This window comes from Muscardinus avellanarius, assembly GCF_963383645.1.
Source record: "Muscardinus avellanarius genome assembly, chromosome: 7".
In the NCBI taxonomy this organism is placed as follows: Eukaryota; Metazoa; Chordata; class Mammalia; order Rodentia; family Gliridae; genus Muscardinus; species Muscardinus avellanarius.
Window position 1 is genome coordinate 65,352,294 of NC_137793.1, and position 15,555 is coordinate 65,367,848.

At 36.5% G+C, this 15,555-nt stretch overlaps 1 protein-coding gene across 1 annotated transcript in view; it reads right to left on the reverse strand.

Moving 5' to 3' along the window:
* The window catches only part of DNAH14 (dynein axonemal heavy chain 14), a gene marked incomplete at both ends in the record, with an annotated part of 395,029 nt that overhangs the window by 232,987 nt on the left and 146,487 nt on the right, over window positions 1-15,555 (reverse strand). Inside the window, one exon of the mRNA XM_080698700.1 lies at window positions 9,031-9,202. Within this exon, the coding sequence (XP_080554826.1) occupies window positions 9,031-9,202 (172 nt within the window). The remainder of the gene's footprint in view (window positions 1-9,030; window positions 9,203-15,555) is intronic.

Consider the following 15,555-nt stretch of genomic DNA (forward strand, 5'->3'; position numbering starts at 1 on the left):
CCCCTGGGTTCAATCTGCAACACCACAACACACACACACACACACACACACACACACACACACACACACACGTACATATATATCAAGGAATCAGTGCAACTTGGAAAGATACTTCATATAATTCATAGCAAAGGAATTATGAAGGCAATCATGCTTCCTTCTTAAGAAAGGTTTATTTCAGTGTGGATACAACTTGTAATCCTCTCTACAGAAAAAAGTAGAATTTATCTTTTTTTTTTTTTTTGTCATTGACCTATACTTCATTTTTTACTTCTTACATCCTAACCATAGGACAGAACAAAGCAGCTGAAGGGGATACTCAGATAAACTATGCAATGGAGGAAAATGTCCTTTCTGTGTCAAGACTTTCTGGAGGCAGGAAATAAGATGAGAGGATTTTTAAAAGAACAAACTCTTCTTTAACAGAGTGATGAGACTGATCATTTAAGGCCTAAACTTTGAGAAGTTTCAGGATGAGAAGCTATGAATTCTCTGTAATTAGTAATACAAGGATAGACACATGCCTGGATATAAGCACATAGTCACACAGGTGTGGAATAGAATTGCATGGGATGCACAGAGGATTAACACTATCAGCATAATCAAAGAAGATTTATTCATACATGTTGCCATTTTGGCCAAGTATTTTAACAAAATTCTTATTTTGGAGGGTTCTATAACCCTACAAATTTTATTTATGTAAAATTATAATCCTATTTTAAAATTCTTAAGGGTACATACAATGTTTCTTGGAGACAATTGGCTGGCAAACTATATGTAGTTTTTATCCTATAATGTGGTTTCAATAATTTTAAGTTAATTTTTTGGTTGCCCTGAGTAAACATCTGCCACATTTTGGATACTTTTAGAGATAGATATGTAAATAACTTAGATTGACCACAATTCCTTACTATACACGATTCAGATTCTTACATATCAAATGATTATTGCATATAGTATTAATAGCACAGTTAACAGAAAATTTCTTTAGTTAAGACATATTTCTATATGAAATATACAGTGTATACATAGGTGGTTATTGCACAGGCCATTAAAATTCCAATACTGAAGAAAACATTAGATTATATCAAGTTTAGCATTAAAATCATAATTTTAAATTATGAATATTTTGATGTTTCTATGAACTATTTATTTCAATTTGGTGAGTAACAACTTATTGAACAGTTTACAGCTTGATAGAGGACTGGATGAAGCCTGAGGAACAAAAGTTTCTGAAAGAGTTAAAGGATATTCTACAAAAGGTCAAATCCTCCCAAAACTCTGGGTTTAACTCCTGTCCTCTCCGGAATTTGCCCTCTAAGGCCTACCAGTGAGAGCAGGGGGCTGATCTTAATCACAAGACCAATAATGTCTCACGAGGTCTTTGTCTTGCTTATGATTGTATGTTAGCAATTTACCTCCCCATTGAATTTTAGTATTTACTCTTTCCCTTGAGGATTTGATAATTAATCTAACTGGAGAAGGGTATAAAAAACTTAGTTTTAGAGAATAAATTTTATCAGTTGCATGAGAGGCAATTGTCTGAGTCATTAATTCAGGTCTCTCCCTCCCAAGTCCCAGAAAGGAATCTCCACAAGTGGCACCTGTAAAACAGGGACTTGAAGGGGTTAATTTGCAAAGAGGGAAAGATCGCTGCAGAAAGAGGTGAGCAGCCATGGGAAACAAAGTAAAAATCCTTTTGTAAAGATAGCACATTTTTTTTTTTTTTTTTTTGTGGTACTGAGGTTCTTGGAAGTCTTTCTACCCTTCTATCTCCGGGCTACACTCCCACGGGCTACACTCCCAGACCTATTTTTTACTTTTTTATGTGGAAACAGGGTCTCTTAAGCCAGCAAGGCTGGCTCCGAAACAGCGCGATCCTCCTTGTCTCCGCCTCCCAAGCGCGGGGATTACAAGCGTGTGCCACCATGCCCGGCAGCACATCATTTTTAAAAGCAATATAAGAGAAAGATATCACAAGAGAAAAATGTAGATTTGTTAGGATATAGAAGTAAAAAAGATAATAATCTTTGGTTTCCAGATGAAGGAATTCTAAATGAAGAAATATGAGATAGAGTTCAAGAAAATATAATGAAAGCCTATCAGCAAGGTGAGAAAATTTCCCATCAGTGGTGCGTCACTTAGTCTTTAATTAGAATGCTTATCTAACAAATTGATGGCATGGTTTTTGATATGGAAAGTGAAACTGAAAAGTTGCTTCATGTATATAAATTGTCAGAGGAAGATCTAGATTGTGCTAAAAAACTTCACAAAAGAAGAGATACAAAGGGCCAATAGATACATGAAAAGATGTTCTACATCACTGGCCATCAGGGAGATGTAAATCAAAACTACACTGAGATTCCATCTAACCCCAGTCAGAGTGGCAAGCATAAAGAAATCAAATAACAACAAATGCTGGTGAGGATGTGGGGAAAGAGAGATTCTTTTATACTGTTGGTGGGAATGCAAACTAGTTCAGCCACTATGGAGATCTGTGTGGAGATTCCTAAGAAAGGTGGGAATAGATCCACCATATGATCCAACTCCTGGGTATCTTTCCAAAGGGGTTGAATTCAGAGAACTACAGCAACATATGCATACCTATGTTCATAGCAGCACAATTTGTAATAGCCAAAATATTGAACCAACCCAGATCTCCATCAACAGATGAATGGATAGCAAAACTTTGGGAAATACACACAATGGAATTCTATTCAGCCATAAAGAAGAACAAAATTATATCATTTGCAAGAAGATGGAAAGTCCTGGAGAGCATTATGTTAAGTGAGATCAGCCAAGCACAGAAGGAGAAGGTACATATGTTTCCTCTAATATGCCCAAACTAGAAAACACATAGGATACCAGTGGAACTCCAGATAATGGAGGGGAAATACCAGCAAAGTTTGAATGGAAAGATAGGAGAGGAGGAAGGCTTATCTTGATTAATGACGGTCTACACCTGAATATGTATAAAATTATGAATATGACATAGTTAACCTGGACAACCATTGGCGGGAGGGGGAAGGGAAAACGGGGGCGGGGGGAGAGGACGCCAAATATAGTTTAAATGTATACCATTTATGTTCAATAAAAAATTTGTTTAAAAAATAAAATAAAAATAAAAAGTGCTTCATCTAAAAAAATATCTGCTTATGGCACAATTTGCCTCAAATCCATTCCAAGTTGTATATTTGTTTAAAAAAAATTACAATTTACCCAAGCATTGCTCTCAATCTAGGTAATTTAACTGTTGAACTCAACTAATTTTGAGAATAAAATGTGGAGTTGGTTTTTATTACAAAAAATAGTATATAGATTAAATAAATAAATAAATTTGATGATAAAAGAAGAAAAACAGAAAATCATCAAATAAATAACATAATGAGCCGGGCGTGGTGGCGCACGCTTGTAATCCCCGCGCTTGGGAGGCGGAGACAGGAGGATCGCGCAGGTTCGAAGCCAGCCGCGCTGGCGTAAGAGACCCTGTTTCAAAAATATAAAATAGGTCTGGGAGTAGCCCGGAGGAAGGAGGGCTTCCAGGAACCCCAGTACCACCAAAAAAATAAAAAATAAAAAAATAACATAATGACACATCTCAAAGCCCTTGAAAAACAGGAACAGTCTAATCCCAAACCAGTAGAAGACAGGAAATTATTAAAATCAGAGCAGAAATTAACAAAGTAGAGAATTTAAAAAATACAGAAAATCAACCAAACCAAAAGCTGGTTTCTCAAAAAAATTAACAAGATCGACAAACCACTAGCCAACCTAACTAAAAAATAGAGAGAATCAACCCAAATTATGAAGATAAGGGATGAAACAGGAGATATTACTACTGACAGTGTAGAAATCCAGAGGATTATCAGAAACTACTTTGAAAAACGATACTCCAACAAAATGGAAAATCTGGAGGAAATTGACAACTTTCTAGATAAATACAACCTTCCCAAACTGAGTCAAGAAGATATAGAACACTTAAACTAACCAATAACAATCAAAGAGATTGAAACAGCAATAAAGAGCCTACCATCAAAGAAAAGCCCAGGACCAGATGGTTTTCCAAGTGAATTCTATAAAACTTTTATAGAAGAGCTGATACCAATACTCCTCAATCTATTTCATGAAATAGAAAAAAAAACCAGAATTCTCCCAAATACATTCTATGAAGCCAACCTCACATTAATACCAAAATTAAACAAAGACAGTTCAGGGAGGAGAACTACAGGGCTATATCTTTGATGAATTTTGATGCAAAACTGCTAAACAAAATACTAGCAACACACATTCAAAAACACATAAAGAAAATCATATTTCACGACCAGGTAGGGTTCATCCCAGGGATGCAAGGCTGGTGAAACATATGAAAATCAATCCATGTAATTAATCATATAAACAGAACCAAAGAAAAAAAATCACATGATCATTTCAATAGGTGCTGAAAAAGCATTTGACAAAATCCAACATCCATTTATGATAAAAGCACTACAGAGAATCAGAATAGAAGAAACATATCTCAACATCATAAAGGCAATCTACAATAAGCTCACAGCCAACATCATACTAAGTGGGGAAAAACTTCAAGAATTCCCCCTAAACACAGGAACAAGACAAGGATGTCCATTATTACCACTTCTATTCAATATAGTATTTGAGACTCTAGCCAGAGAAATAAGGTAAGAGAAGGAAACCAAAGGAATACAAATAGGGAAAGAAGAACTCAAACTTTCACTATTTTCAGATGACATGATACTATATTTAGAAAACCCAATAAACTCAACCAAAAGGCTTATAGAATTGATCAACAAATTCAGCAAAGTGTCTGGATACAAAATCAGTCTTAAAAAATCAGAAGCTTTTCTGTACACCAACCATAAACCCACTGAAAAAGAAATTCAGAAAACACTTCCACTCAAGATCACCCACAAAAATTAAAATACTTAGGAATAAACTTAACCAAGGAGGTAAAAGATTTCTATAAAGAAAATTATAAAACATTGAAAAAAGAAATTGAAGAAGATCTTAGAAGATGGAAAGATCTTCCATGTTCATGGATAGACAGAATAAATATTATCAAAATGGCCATACTTCCAAAAGTGATCTACAGATTCAATGCAATGCCCATTAAACTACCAAGATCATTCCTCACATAGAAAAATTAGTCCTTAAATTTATTTGGAATAACAAAAGGCCCAGAATAGCCAAAGTAGTTCTCAGCAACAAAAACCATGCAGAGGGAATCACAATACCTGACTTTAAACTATACTACAAAGCCATTGTAATAAAAACAGCATGCTATTGGCACAAAATCAGATACATAGACCAATGGAGCAGAATAGAAGACCCAGAAACAAGCTCACATACTTTCAGCCAATTGATTTTTGACAAAGGGGCCAAAAACAAACAGTCAACATCATAAAGGCAATCTACAATAAGCTCACAGCCAACATCATACTAAATGGGGAAAGACTTCAAGAATTCCCCCTAAAAACAGGAACAAGTCAAGGATGTCCATTATTACCACCTTTATTCTATATGGTACTTGAGATTATAGCCAGAGCAATAATGCAAGAAGCCTGTTTATCAAATGGTGTTGGCAAAACTGGTTAACCATATGCAGAAAATTGGAAATTAATCCCACTTTCTCACCCTGCACAAGAGTCAATTCAAGATGGATCAAAGACTTGGGAATTAGACCAGAGACCTAGAGCCTCCTTGAAGAGGGCATAGGTCCAACATTGCAACACATAGGCACAGATAAAATCTTTCTCAACAAGACACCAAAGGCACAACAAACCAAAAGGTGAATCAATGCATGGGACTGCATGAAACTGAAGAGCTTCTGTTCAGCAAAAGAAACTAACAAGAACAAGTACAGGTTTGAGGCCAGTGTGTAGTTTTTAGTGAGACTTTGTTTTAAAATAAAAAATAAAAAGGGCTTAGGATGTAGCTTAGAGGTAGACTATGTCTGTGTTTAATTCACAGTATCCTCCCCTCCACACACAAAGAAATAAAAAACAGACCCAAAGAATTATATAAAGGACCAATGAAACAAAGAATTAGTTTCTTTGAAAAGATAAAACTGACCTTAAACAACTATACAACAAAGCCATGGTAATGGTAATAAAAACAGCATGGTACTGGCACAAAAACAGATACATAGACCAATGGAGAAGAATAGAAGACTCAGAAATAAATCTACACACTTACAGCCAATTGATTTTTGATAAAGGGGCCAAACACATACACTGGAAATGATAGCCTGTTCAACAAATGGTGTTGGCAAAGTAGTTACCCATATGTAGAAAATGGAAATAAACCTCACTTTCTCACCCTGCACAAGAGTCAATTCAAGATGGATCAAAGACTTGGAAATTAGAGACCTTGAGGCTCCTTGAAGAGGTTCTATGTCCAACACTGCAACACATAAGCACATGTAAAACCTTTTCACAAGACACCAAAGGCACAAGAAACTAAAAGGTGGATCAATACGTGGGATTGCATTAAACTGAAGAGCTTCTGTACAGCAACAGTAACTATCAAGAACCTTAACCAAGAGCCAACATAATGGGAAAATATTTTACTACATAGTTCTCCAATAGAGAACTAATATCTAGACTATACAGAGCATCCAAGAAACTCAGCACTAAAAAAAAGTAACCCAATCAAAAAATGGGCAAGTGAACTAAATAGACACTTCATGAAAGAAGAAATTCAAATGGCCAATAGATGCATAAAAATGTTCAACATCACTAGCAATCATAAAGATACAAGTCAAAACTACCCTGAGATTTCACCTAATTCCAACTAGAATGGCAATCATTCGAAACACAAATAACAACAAATGCTGGTGAGGATGTGGAGAAGTGGTAACTCTAAAACATTGTTGGTGGGATTACAAATTAGTACAACCACTTCTGAAAACAGTATGGAGGATCCTCAGAAGAATGGGAATGAACTTACCATATGATCTAGCAATAGCACTTCTGGGTATCTACCCAAAAGAAAGGAACCCAAACTACCATGCATCTATGTTCATAGTCACACAATTCACAATTGCCAAACTATGGAACCAGCCAAGATCTCCATCGACAGATGAATAGATTACAAAACTGTGGGATATGTACACAATGGAATTTTACTCAGCCATAAAGAAGAACAACATGGAAATGGATGGACCTGGAGAGCATTATGCTAAGTGAGATTAGTCAGTCACAAAAAAGAAATTAGATGCTTTCCATAATATGTGAAAGCTAGGGAGAAAATGGGTCATAGGAGGAACTCTGGAGGAAGAAGGAGATACTATAGATGAGCAAATAAGGTGACTTAACTGAGGAGATGGGAGGGAAGAAGAGGGGAATTCTCTAATGTTCATGATGTACATTAACAAGCATATCAAAGACAATCATTAAGCAAAACATGAGAAGAAGGGAGGGAGAGGGAATGGAGCAAGAATTGGGTAAAGGCTAATTGGGTGATGTGTGCATATTTGCCTTCACCATCTTGTATCCCATTAGAATGTATGACTACAATGTACCAACACAAAATTAAGAAGCATAAAAATTCCAAAAACAAAAACTCACCCCTAACTAGGGTCCCAGTGAAAGGAATCAATTATGTTTAATGGGCATCTGTTAAAAGGCTAGAAAGCTAGTGAGTAGGGAGAAATTTAGGGAGATGGATTAAGGAAGAACAGAATATACTAGAAAGATAACATGTCCTGTCAGATTGGAAAAGCTACACCAAAACAATTGAATTGACATTTTTTTTTTTTTTTTGGTGGTACTAGGGTTCCTGGAAACCCTTCTACCTCTGGGCTACACTACCTGACCTATTTTTATACTTTATTTATTTATTTATTTATTTATTTATTTATTTATATTTTTTGGTGGTACTGGGGGTGGAACCCAGAGGCTTTCTACCTCAGGGCTATACTCCCAAACCTTTTTTAATATTTTATTTGGAAACAGGGTCTCACTAAGTTGCTGAGAGCCTTACTAAGTAGCTGAGGCTGGCTTCGAACCTGTGCAATCCTTCTGTCTCAGCCTCCCAAGCACGGGGATTACAAGCATGTGCCACCACGCCTGGCTTACTTTTTTTTTATTTAGAAACAGGGTCTCTTAAGCCAGCGTGGCTGGCTTTGAAACTGCACAATCCTCCTGTCTCCGCCTCCCAAACATGGGGATTACAAGAGTGCGCCACCATGCCCAGCCTTGAACTGACTTTTTAATGTGATAAAACACATACTTCAGGGAAGCAACTCTGCTGGCTATATTGCATCATATGCAGGGAGAAACATGATGCTTATAATAGTATCACGAAATATACTGAAATCCTACCAAGGCAAGGTTTATGAGGCTGTATATGTAAAAGAAACAATAAAGAGTTTTATAATTATAATTTTAATAATCATGAAATGTTTACACTTCAAGTATTTTCCATAACTCTTTTCCAATTTGATTTTCAAAATGCCCTTTAAAAGTAGGAGAGACACAATATTATAATTTGAAAGATGATAAAATTGAGAACAAAATACATAACAGGTATCTTTGCATAAAGATAAATAGTTTGTTTTTATTTCTAGTAGGCCATGATGTGCTTAGAATTCTTTTTTCCCAAGGGTAAATAGGTCTCCAAGGCATTTTTTTTTTTTTTTGTGTGTGTGTGTGTGTGTGTGTGTGTGTGTGTGTGTGTGTTACTGAGACTTAAACCCAGGTATATTTTGCCTCCCAGCTAAACTCCAAGCCCTTTTTAAAAATTACTTTTTTGTTTGTTTGTTTTGAAATGGGTTCTTGCTAGGTTTCTGAGAGGCTTGAAATGTTTCTGATGCTGTCCTTGAATCTGTGATCCTCTTGTCTCAGTCTCCCAAGTACTAGGATTACGGGCATGACAGACCAGTCTCCTAGCATTTTATTTCTTATAATATGAATAGAAAATTTATAGAAGAACTATAGTATTTTTAATCCATACCTAACTTAGTTGATATTCAACATCTATGTAATTTATAATGATTCTCAAAGCTCTTACTACCTCCAAGGCATGTTGATTTACTTTTGAAGCAGTCACTCCAGGAAAAATATCTCCTATAATATTTTCAAAAAGTGGGACATCTTCCGAAAGAAATTTGGATAAACTAGCTTCTCTTAAAGCCTCAATAACAATCAGGGTTTCATCTGCTTCTGAAATATTGTCACTGGTGTCACTGAATGGGTGAGGAAAACAAACATAAAAGAACAAGTTAGCAAGTTTGCTTTTCTGACTTAATGACCATTAATATTCTCATTTAGGTATGGATATTCCAATGCCCTTTTCTCCTCTCCCTCAATTCCTATCAGCCTTGTATTTTGGGTGGGATTAATCAGTTCCCCAGATCCAGGAAGTGCTCTGTTCTAGAATAATAAAAGTAATGCCTTTCTCCAGTCACTGACTGTGGGTAGGTAGTCTATCAATAAGTATGAATTTTAGTTTCAAATAACAAAAATGGATTTAGGCTAAAATAAAATGAATATAAGCTGATTAACATCTCTAGGAGGACTAGAGCAAGGCTTGTAGGCTATGTGGGCTACATCTATGGTCAAAATCATGCTACAGAACTGGTCCTCTAAAGACATTACTGCCACCATCAATGGATCCAGACTGAAGTGCTTGTCACATCAATATATCATTGATGTTGGCACTACAACTATTTACGGTCTCCATTTTTAATAACTGGCTGTAGATACCATCCCTGCTATCATCCTTGCTAGTGTGGACTCTATATATTCTATTTCTATTTTCACTAGCTTCAGCCAGATTCTAAGGTAGAAATGTTTAATTTGCCAGGGTTATATGTCAAAAGTCATAGTTATAAGACAGTATGGGAAATTAAGCATGTGACATTACAAATATTCCCTCAAGGAACATAAACTCAGCTCTAGGGAATTCATGCTGTCACTCAAACAGTGATTCAAGAAAAGACAGAAATGATCTGTTCATTCAGAGTGAGGTTGAAAACTTAATTTCAATGATCTAGACATATTAGAAGTCATCTTGCTACCAAAAAAGAAGTAGCTTTAACATAGGCCAGTACATAGAAGACTACAGTGTTGAGGATATCTCAGGAAAATTAAGCTGAACTCCTAGTCAAAGTAATCTTAACCACCTCTGGATTTTCTAATTGGGTGAAATGACAAATTCTCTCTATTGTTTAAGTCAACTTGAGTTTTATCTATTTTTTTTAAAAGACAACTGATAAAAGTTATCACATCATGCATCCATAATAATACTTTTATATATTAAACACATCAATATATTAAACATATTTTAGAGATGGAAAAAGGTTTTTCTACAAAAGTGTCCTTCAGCTGGGTATGGAGGTGCATGCTTGTAATCCCTGCGCTTGGGAGGCGAAGACAGAAGAATCACGCAGGTTCAAAGCCTGCCTCACTGGCTTAAGAGAGCCTGTTTCCAAATTTAAAAAAATATAAAATAGGTCTGGGAGTGTAGCCCGGAGGTAGAAGGGTTTCCAGGAACCCCAGTACCACCAATTTAAAAAAAGTGTCCTTCACACCCTTTTGTCTATTGATGTCTAAAATTTTCATCAGAATGTTGATAGTTTCATTTTTTCTTTCTTGTTTTATGGTACCTTTATTTTAAAGGAAAATAAAAAGCCCACAAGTGATTTATATGTCTAATTGAGAGGGGTATTAAATATACAAATGGAGAGAAAATGGCTTAATAAAATATAATACTGTTGCAATAGAAAGGTGAAACCACCAAAATTCTACAAAAATAATTTCAGAGTTGGCATGTGAATTTACCATCAGGTTTCTCTGTTGTAATTTAAGAATAAACAATGAACAGTTTAGATAAATGTTAGCATATAACTAAGATGCAAGCTGATATAACCTCATTTTACGCAATATACCCATGACTATCTTCATGACACCGGTTCTTTGGAATTAGCTAAAAACTTACTTGGTGCCAGGCGTGGTGGTGCACGCTTGTAATCCCCACGCTTGGGAGGCAGAGATAGGAGGATCACGCAGATTTGAAGTCAGCTGTGCTGGCTTAAGAGACCCTGTTTCCAAATAAAAAAGTATTTAAAAATAGGTCTGGGAGTGTAGCTCAGAGGTAGAAGGGCTTCCAGGAACCCCAGTACCACAAATAAATAAATAAATAAATAAATAAATAAATAAATAAATAAATAAATAAATACTTACTTGGTGGCTAAGTACTGTGGGAAGATGGGTAAATGTTAAAAGTGTCTATTTGACAAAATGTTAATTCTCCAGGTATTAACAACTCTTTTCTACCAAGGGAGGTTTAGGACTTTAGCTGTTGAACTATTATTTTGTTTTATAAATGAAAGAAGAGAGTGGGAAAACTCTTTTAAGGGAAAGAGAGAGAAAACTGCCTGTGGTAGGTAGAAAAAAATGCTCTCTCTTAATGATATACTCACTTTTTAATATCCAGAGTCTTTGAATGTTATCTAGCATAGCAAAATAATGAACAATATATTACATACTAAATAACATTTTATCGATGATGGGATTCAAAATGACAACTGTGGGATGCAGCATATCTTAATAGCTGGAACAAATAATGTTCAACTACTGAAAAGGTGTGTCTTGAGAAATAAAATAAGCAAAGCAGCAGAAGATATGAACTAAAACACAAACAGAAATCACGGCAGAATGAATCCCATACTCTGAACGTGATATCCACTACAAAAAGCCCTAGCACACGATTGACTTGGTGTAGCTGTTGGCGGCAACATCATAAGTGCTGGCTTCTGTGTGGCTTCGGTGCTACAGCCCCAAGAAATCCTTACAAATAATCCAAGAACTTGAAGCGCAGAAAGCAGCCAAGAGTTCCAACATCTTAAGCAACCAGCATCACACTTCAGGGACCCAGAAAAAGATCCAAAAGCCTGTGAGCTCACCAGAGGCAGCACCCATGGTGCTGCACCATGCCCTCCAGAGACCCACAGACAGCCAGGTAACCACTGATATTATTTGTTACTCAGCAGAAGACTGCCCAGAGCAGCCGTGGACCCTGGCCGGCTAAGACTTGGCGGCCCATCTCTCAAGTAGTCCAGTTAGAACCTCCAGAGACACAGGAAAGGCACATAGTGCTCAAGGTGCAGTACCTGCACAAGGTCACAGGGAGTTGCTCCAAGACTACACTGGACACTCTCAGCTGGTGTGGGTAGGGAGGCACAGGCCCAGGGCAAGAAGGTATGAAGCAGAGGGCTTGAGCACAGGGCAGAGAGCTCAGAGCCAGTGCCAGAGAGCATGGAACCCAGGGCCAAAGGGTGCATGGAGCACAGAGTGGGGAAGCACAGAACCCTGAACTTACACAGAACTCATTAATAGTGACACCTGACACCATTATACCTAAACACAAAGCTTTCAGAGGTGAGAGAAGGATGCAAACATTCATAAAGTGGGTCCAAAGCCAACAATAGGGTACGGAGTAAATGAGAGACACTGGCATATACTTCAGAGTTTACCACAGTCAACAGAAATACAGATATTATATGGGCCTGGGCCCTATATACATAAATTAGCATGATTGCTATGTTTTTTGGAGGGGGGTTGTTTGTTTTCTTTTTCTCTCACACTGCCACTAGTTCTTTTTGTTTTTTTATTTTTGTCCTTTCTGTTTTTTCTTTCTTATTTCCTTTTGTTTTTTTGTTTTTGGTTTATAATTGTTAGTTTTTATAACTTCTTTTGTTACTTTGTTTGTGTTTGTTTGCTCCTTCTCCTCCCATTCCTTTTACAAACTTCCTCACTCTAGCCTATCTACTCTCTTCTCTTAAAACTTTTTTCCCTTACTGTATCTCTGTTTCATATTCAAGCTATTTCATATCTCCACACCTAAATACTAACTACAAGAATCCTACTATCTAACCTTTTCTCATTCTCAACCAGATGCTATCTTATTATACTTAAATTCTTACTTAACCTAATCATATTCTCTATTACCTGAATCCTGTACCCATCACCTCAGCTCCTTATCCTTTACTCCACCCTCACCATTGAAAAAAGTACTGCTTACTCAAGCATGAACCTGCTGACACCTCTAAATTCCTACTACTCAGGTTGGATCAGACAGAATACCCAAAGAATCACACACAAAAAAGAAGATGCCAATACATTAGAAAAACAATCCTGAGAACCTTGAAAATATGAGAACTAGGAACAGGAAGGAAATAAGATAAATCATATATACTGACCTACAAGAAATGAAAGAAGAATAATTTTGAATTCTGATCTTCAATATGATGAAAGGTTTCACAGTAAGTGTACAGAAAATGAAAGAGAGAATGAAGACATTAAGAAAGAATTTGAAAGAGGTCTGGAACGACAGAGTCCATAAATGAAATGAAGACAGCAATAGAAAGAAATTCTGGAAGATTAGATTAAATGAAAAAATAGAATATCACTGTTAGAAAACAGTTCATTCAAAACTGAAAGCACGGTAAATAACATTCAAAAGCCATTACAGCAATAAAACCTAAACATCCAACAACTATGGGACAACATGAAATGTCCCAATGGATAGAAGGAATTGAAGGAATAGAGGTACAGATCAAGGGTATTCATAATCTCTTCAGAGAAATAATATCAGAGAATTCTCAAAACATAAAAAGAGAGTTGGACTTACATGTCCAGGAGAGATTCAGAACACCATTAAGACAAGATCAAAGAAGGACTTCCCCATGCCATGTAATAATCAAAATGACCAATAAAGAGGCCAAGGAAAGAATCTTAAAAGCAGTGGAATAAGAGAACAGGTGACATACAGGAACAAAACAATAAAAATCATGCCAGACTTTACAACCCAAGCCAAGAATGCCAGGAGAGACTGGTATGATGTCATCCAGGCCCTGGGAGAAAACAACTTACAACCCAAACTGCTATATCCCACAAGGTTATTATTCAAAATTGATGGAGAAACAAAAGTATTTCAAGATAAGCAGAATTAGGTAAAAAAAAATTCACGAATACAAAGCCAACACTAGAGAAAATACTTAAAGAAATAAACCATAAAGAAGAAATAGAAGCAAAATTTCAGAAGCAGAGAAGAGATGAAGTTGATCAGTGGGGCAACTAAGCAAAGAAGAAATAACATTATACTGATCAGAAGATAAAACAAAAAACAACAGGAAACAAAAATCATATTTCAATAATAATCCTGAACATCAAAGGACTTAATTCACTAATTATAAGACATAGACTGGCAATGTAGATTAAAAAGCATAATCCAAATATATGCTGCTGGGAAGAAACTCACTGTATAGCCAAAGACATTCATAGACCAAAAGTGAAAGTATGGTAAAAGACATACCATGCTAATGGAGACCAAAAATGGGCAGGGGTAGCATTGATGATATCCAACACAACAGACTTTAAGCTAAAACACATCAGAAAAGACAAAGCAGGTTACTTACTTTTATTAAAAGGAACAATTCACCAAGAATATATAGTAAATATTTATGCCCCAAATATTTGTAAAACAAACACACATTTGTAAAACAAACCTTCTAGAACATCACATCTCAAATAGACCCAAATCAATAATATGGGGAAACTTCAACACATCTCTCATGCCACTAGATCAATCTTCAAGGTAAAGACTCTTCAGAAGAAGTAAAGACTCTTCAGAACTAAAGGAAACAATAAACTAAATGGACCTAATAGACATACAGAATATTTCAACCAGGAAAAGCATAATACACATTCTACTCAGCAGCCCATGGAAGCTTCTCCAAAATAGATTACATCCTGGTCCACAAAGTAAGCAACAGGAAATTCAAAAGATATAATAATTCCCTGCATCTTTTCAGACCACAATGGAATGAAAGTAGAAATCAACAATTGGAAGACCAAAATAAATTATTTAAATGCATGGAGATTGAATGATAACACTTTTTTGTGTGGTACTAGGGATGGAACCCAGGGGTATTCTACCTCTGAGCTATACCCCCAGCCCTATATTTTATTCTTTATTTTGAATAAAAAGAAAAAGAAAAAGGGAGGAATGTTACATGAGTTAGTTTCCCCCATGAGTTAAGTGTGCATTTCCAGAGAGGCCCTGGTCTGACCAGATAAGCCACCATCCCCCCTCCAGCCAGACCTGGTCAGTTACCAGGGAGATTTGCCCTCTCCTGGTGCCTCCTGGCCTGTCAGTGAAAGGACATTCCCCTCTGTCCCCAAGCCAATTACCTGGCCACACGACCCCCTCCTGTGGGATCCCAGCCTCAAAAGGGGAAAGCAGAGGTTTTTTTTTTTGAAGGATTCAGAGTTTGAAAAGTGCAAGAGGGAGTAACTTCACCCAATCAAGGTGCAATTCTAAAGAGAGCTTAGAAAGGGTTTTCTTAAGAGTTTGATTTGTCCTCTCTACCTTATCTGAAGACTGAGGGTGCTAAAGAATGTGAAAATGCCATGGGATACTTAAGGCAGAGGAGAGGTTTTGGGTAATTTTGGAGACAACTCTGGTCCATTATCGGACTGAAAGGAATGTGGCACCCTGAACTGAGGAATGATCTCTGAAGCCAAGATAGAGGCC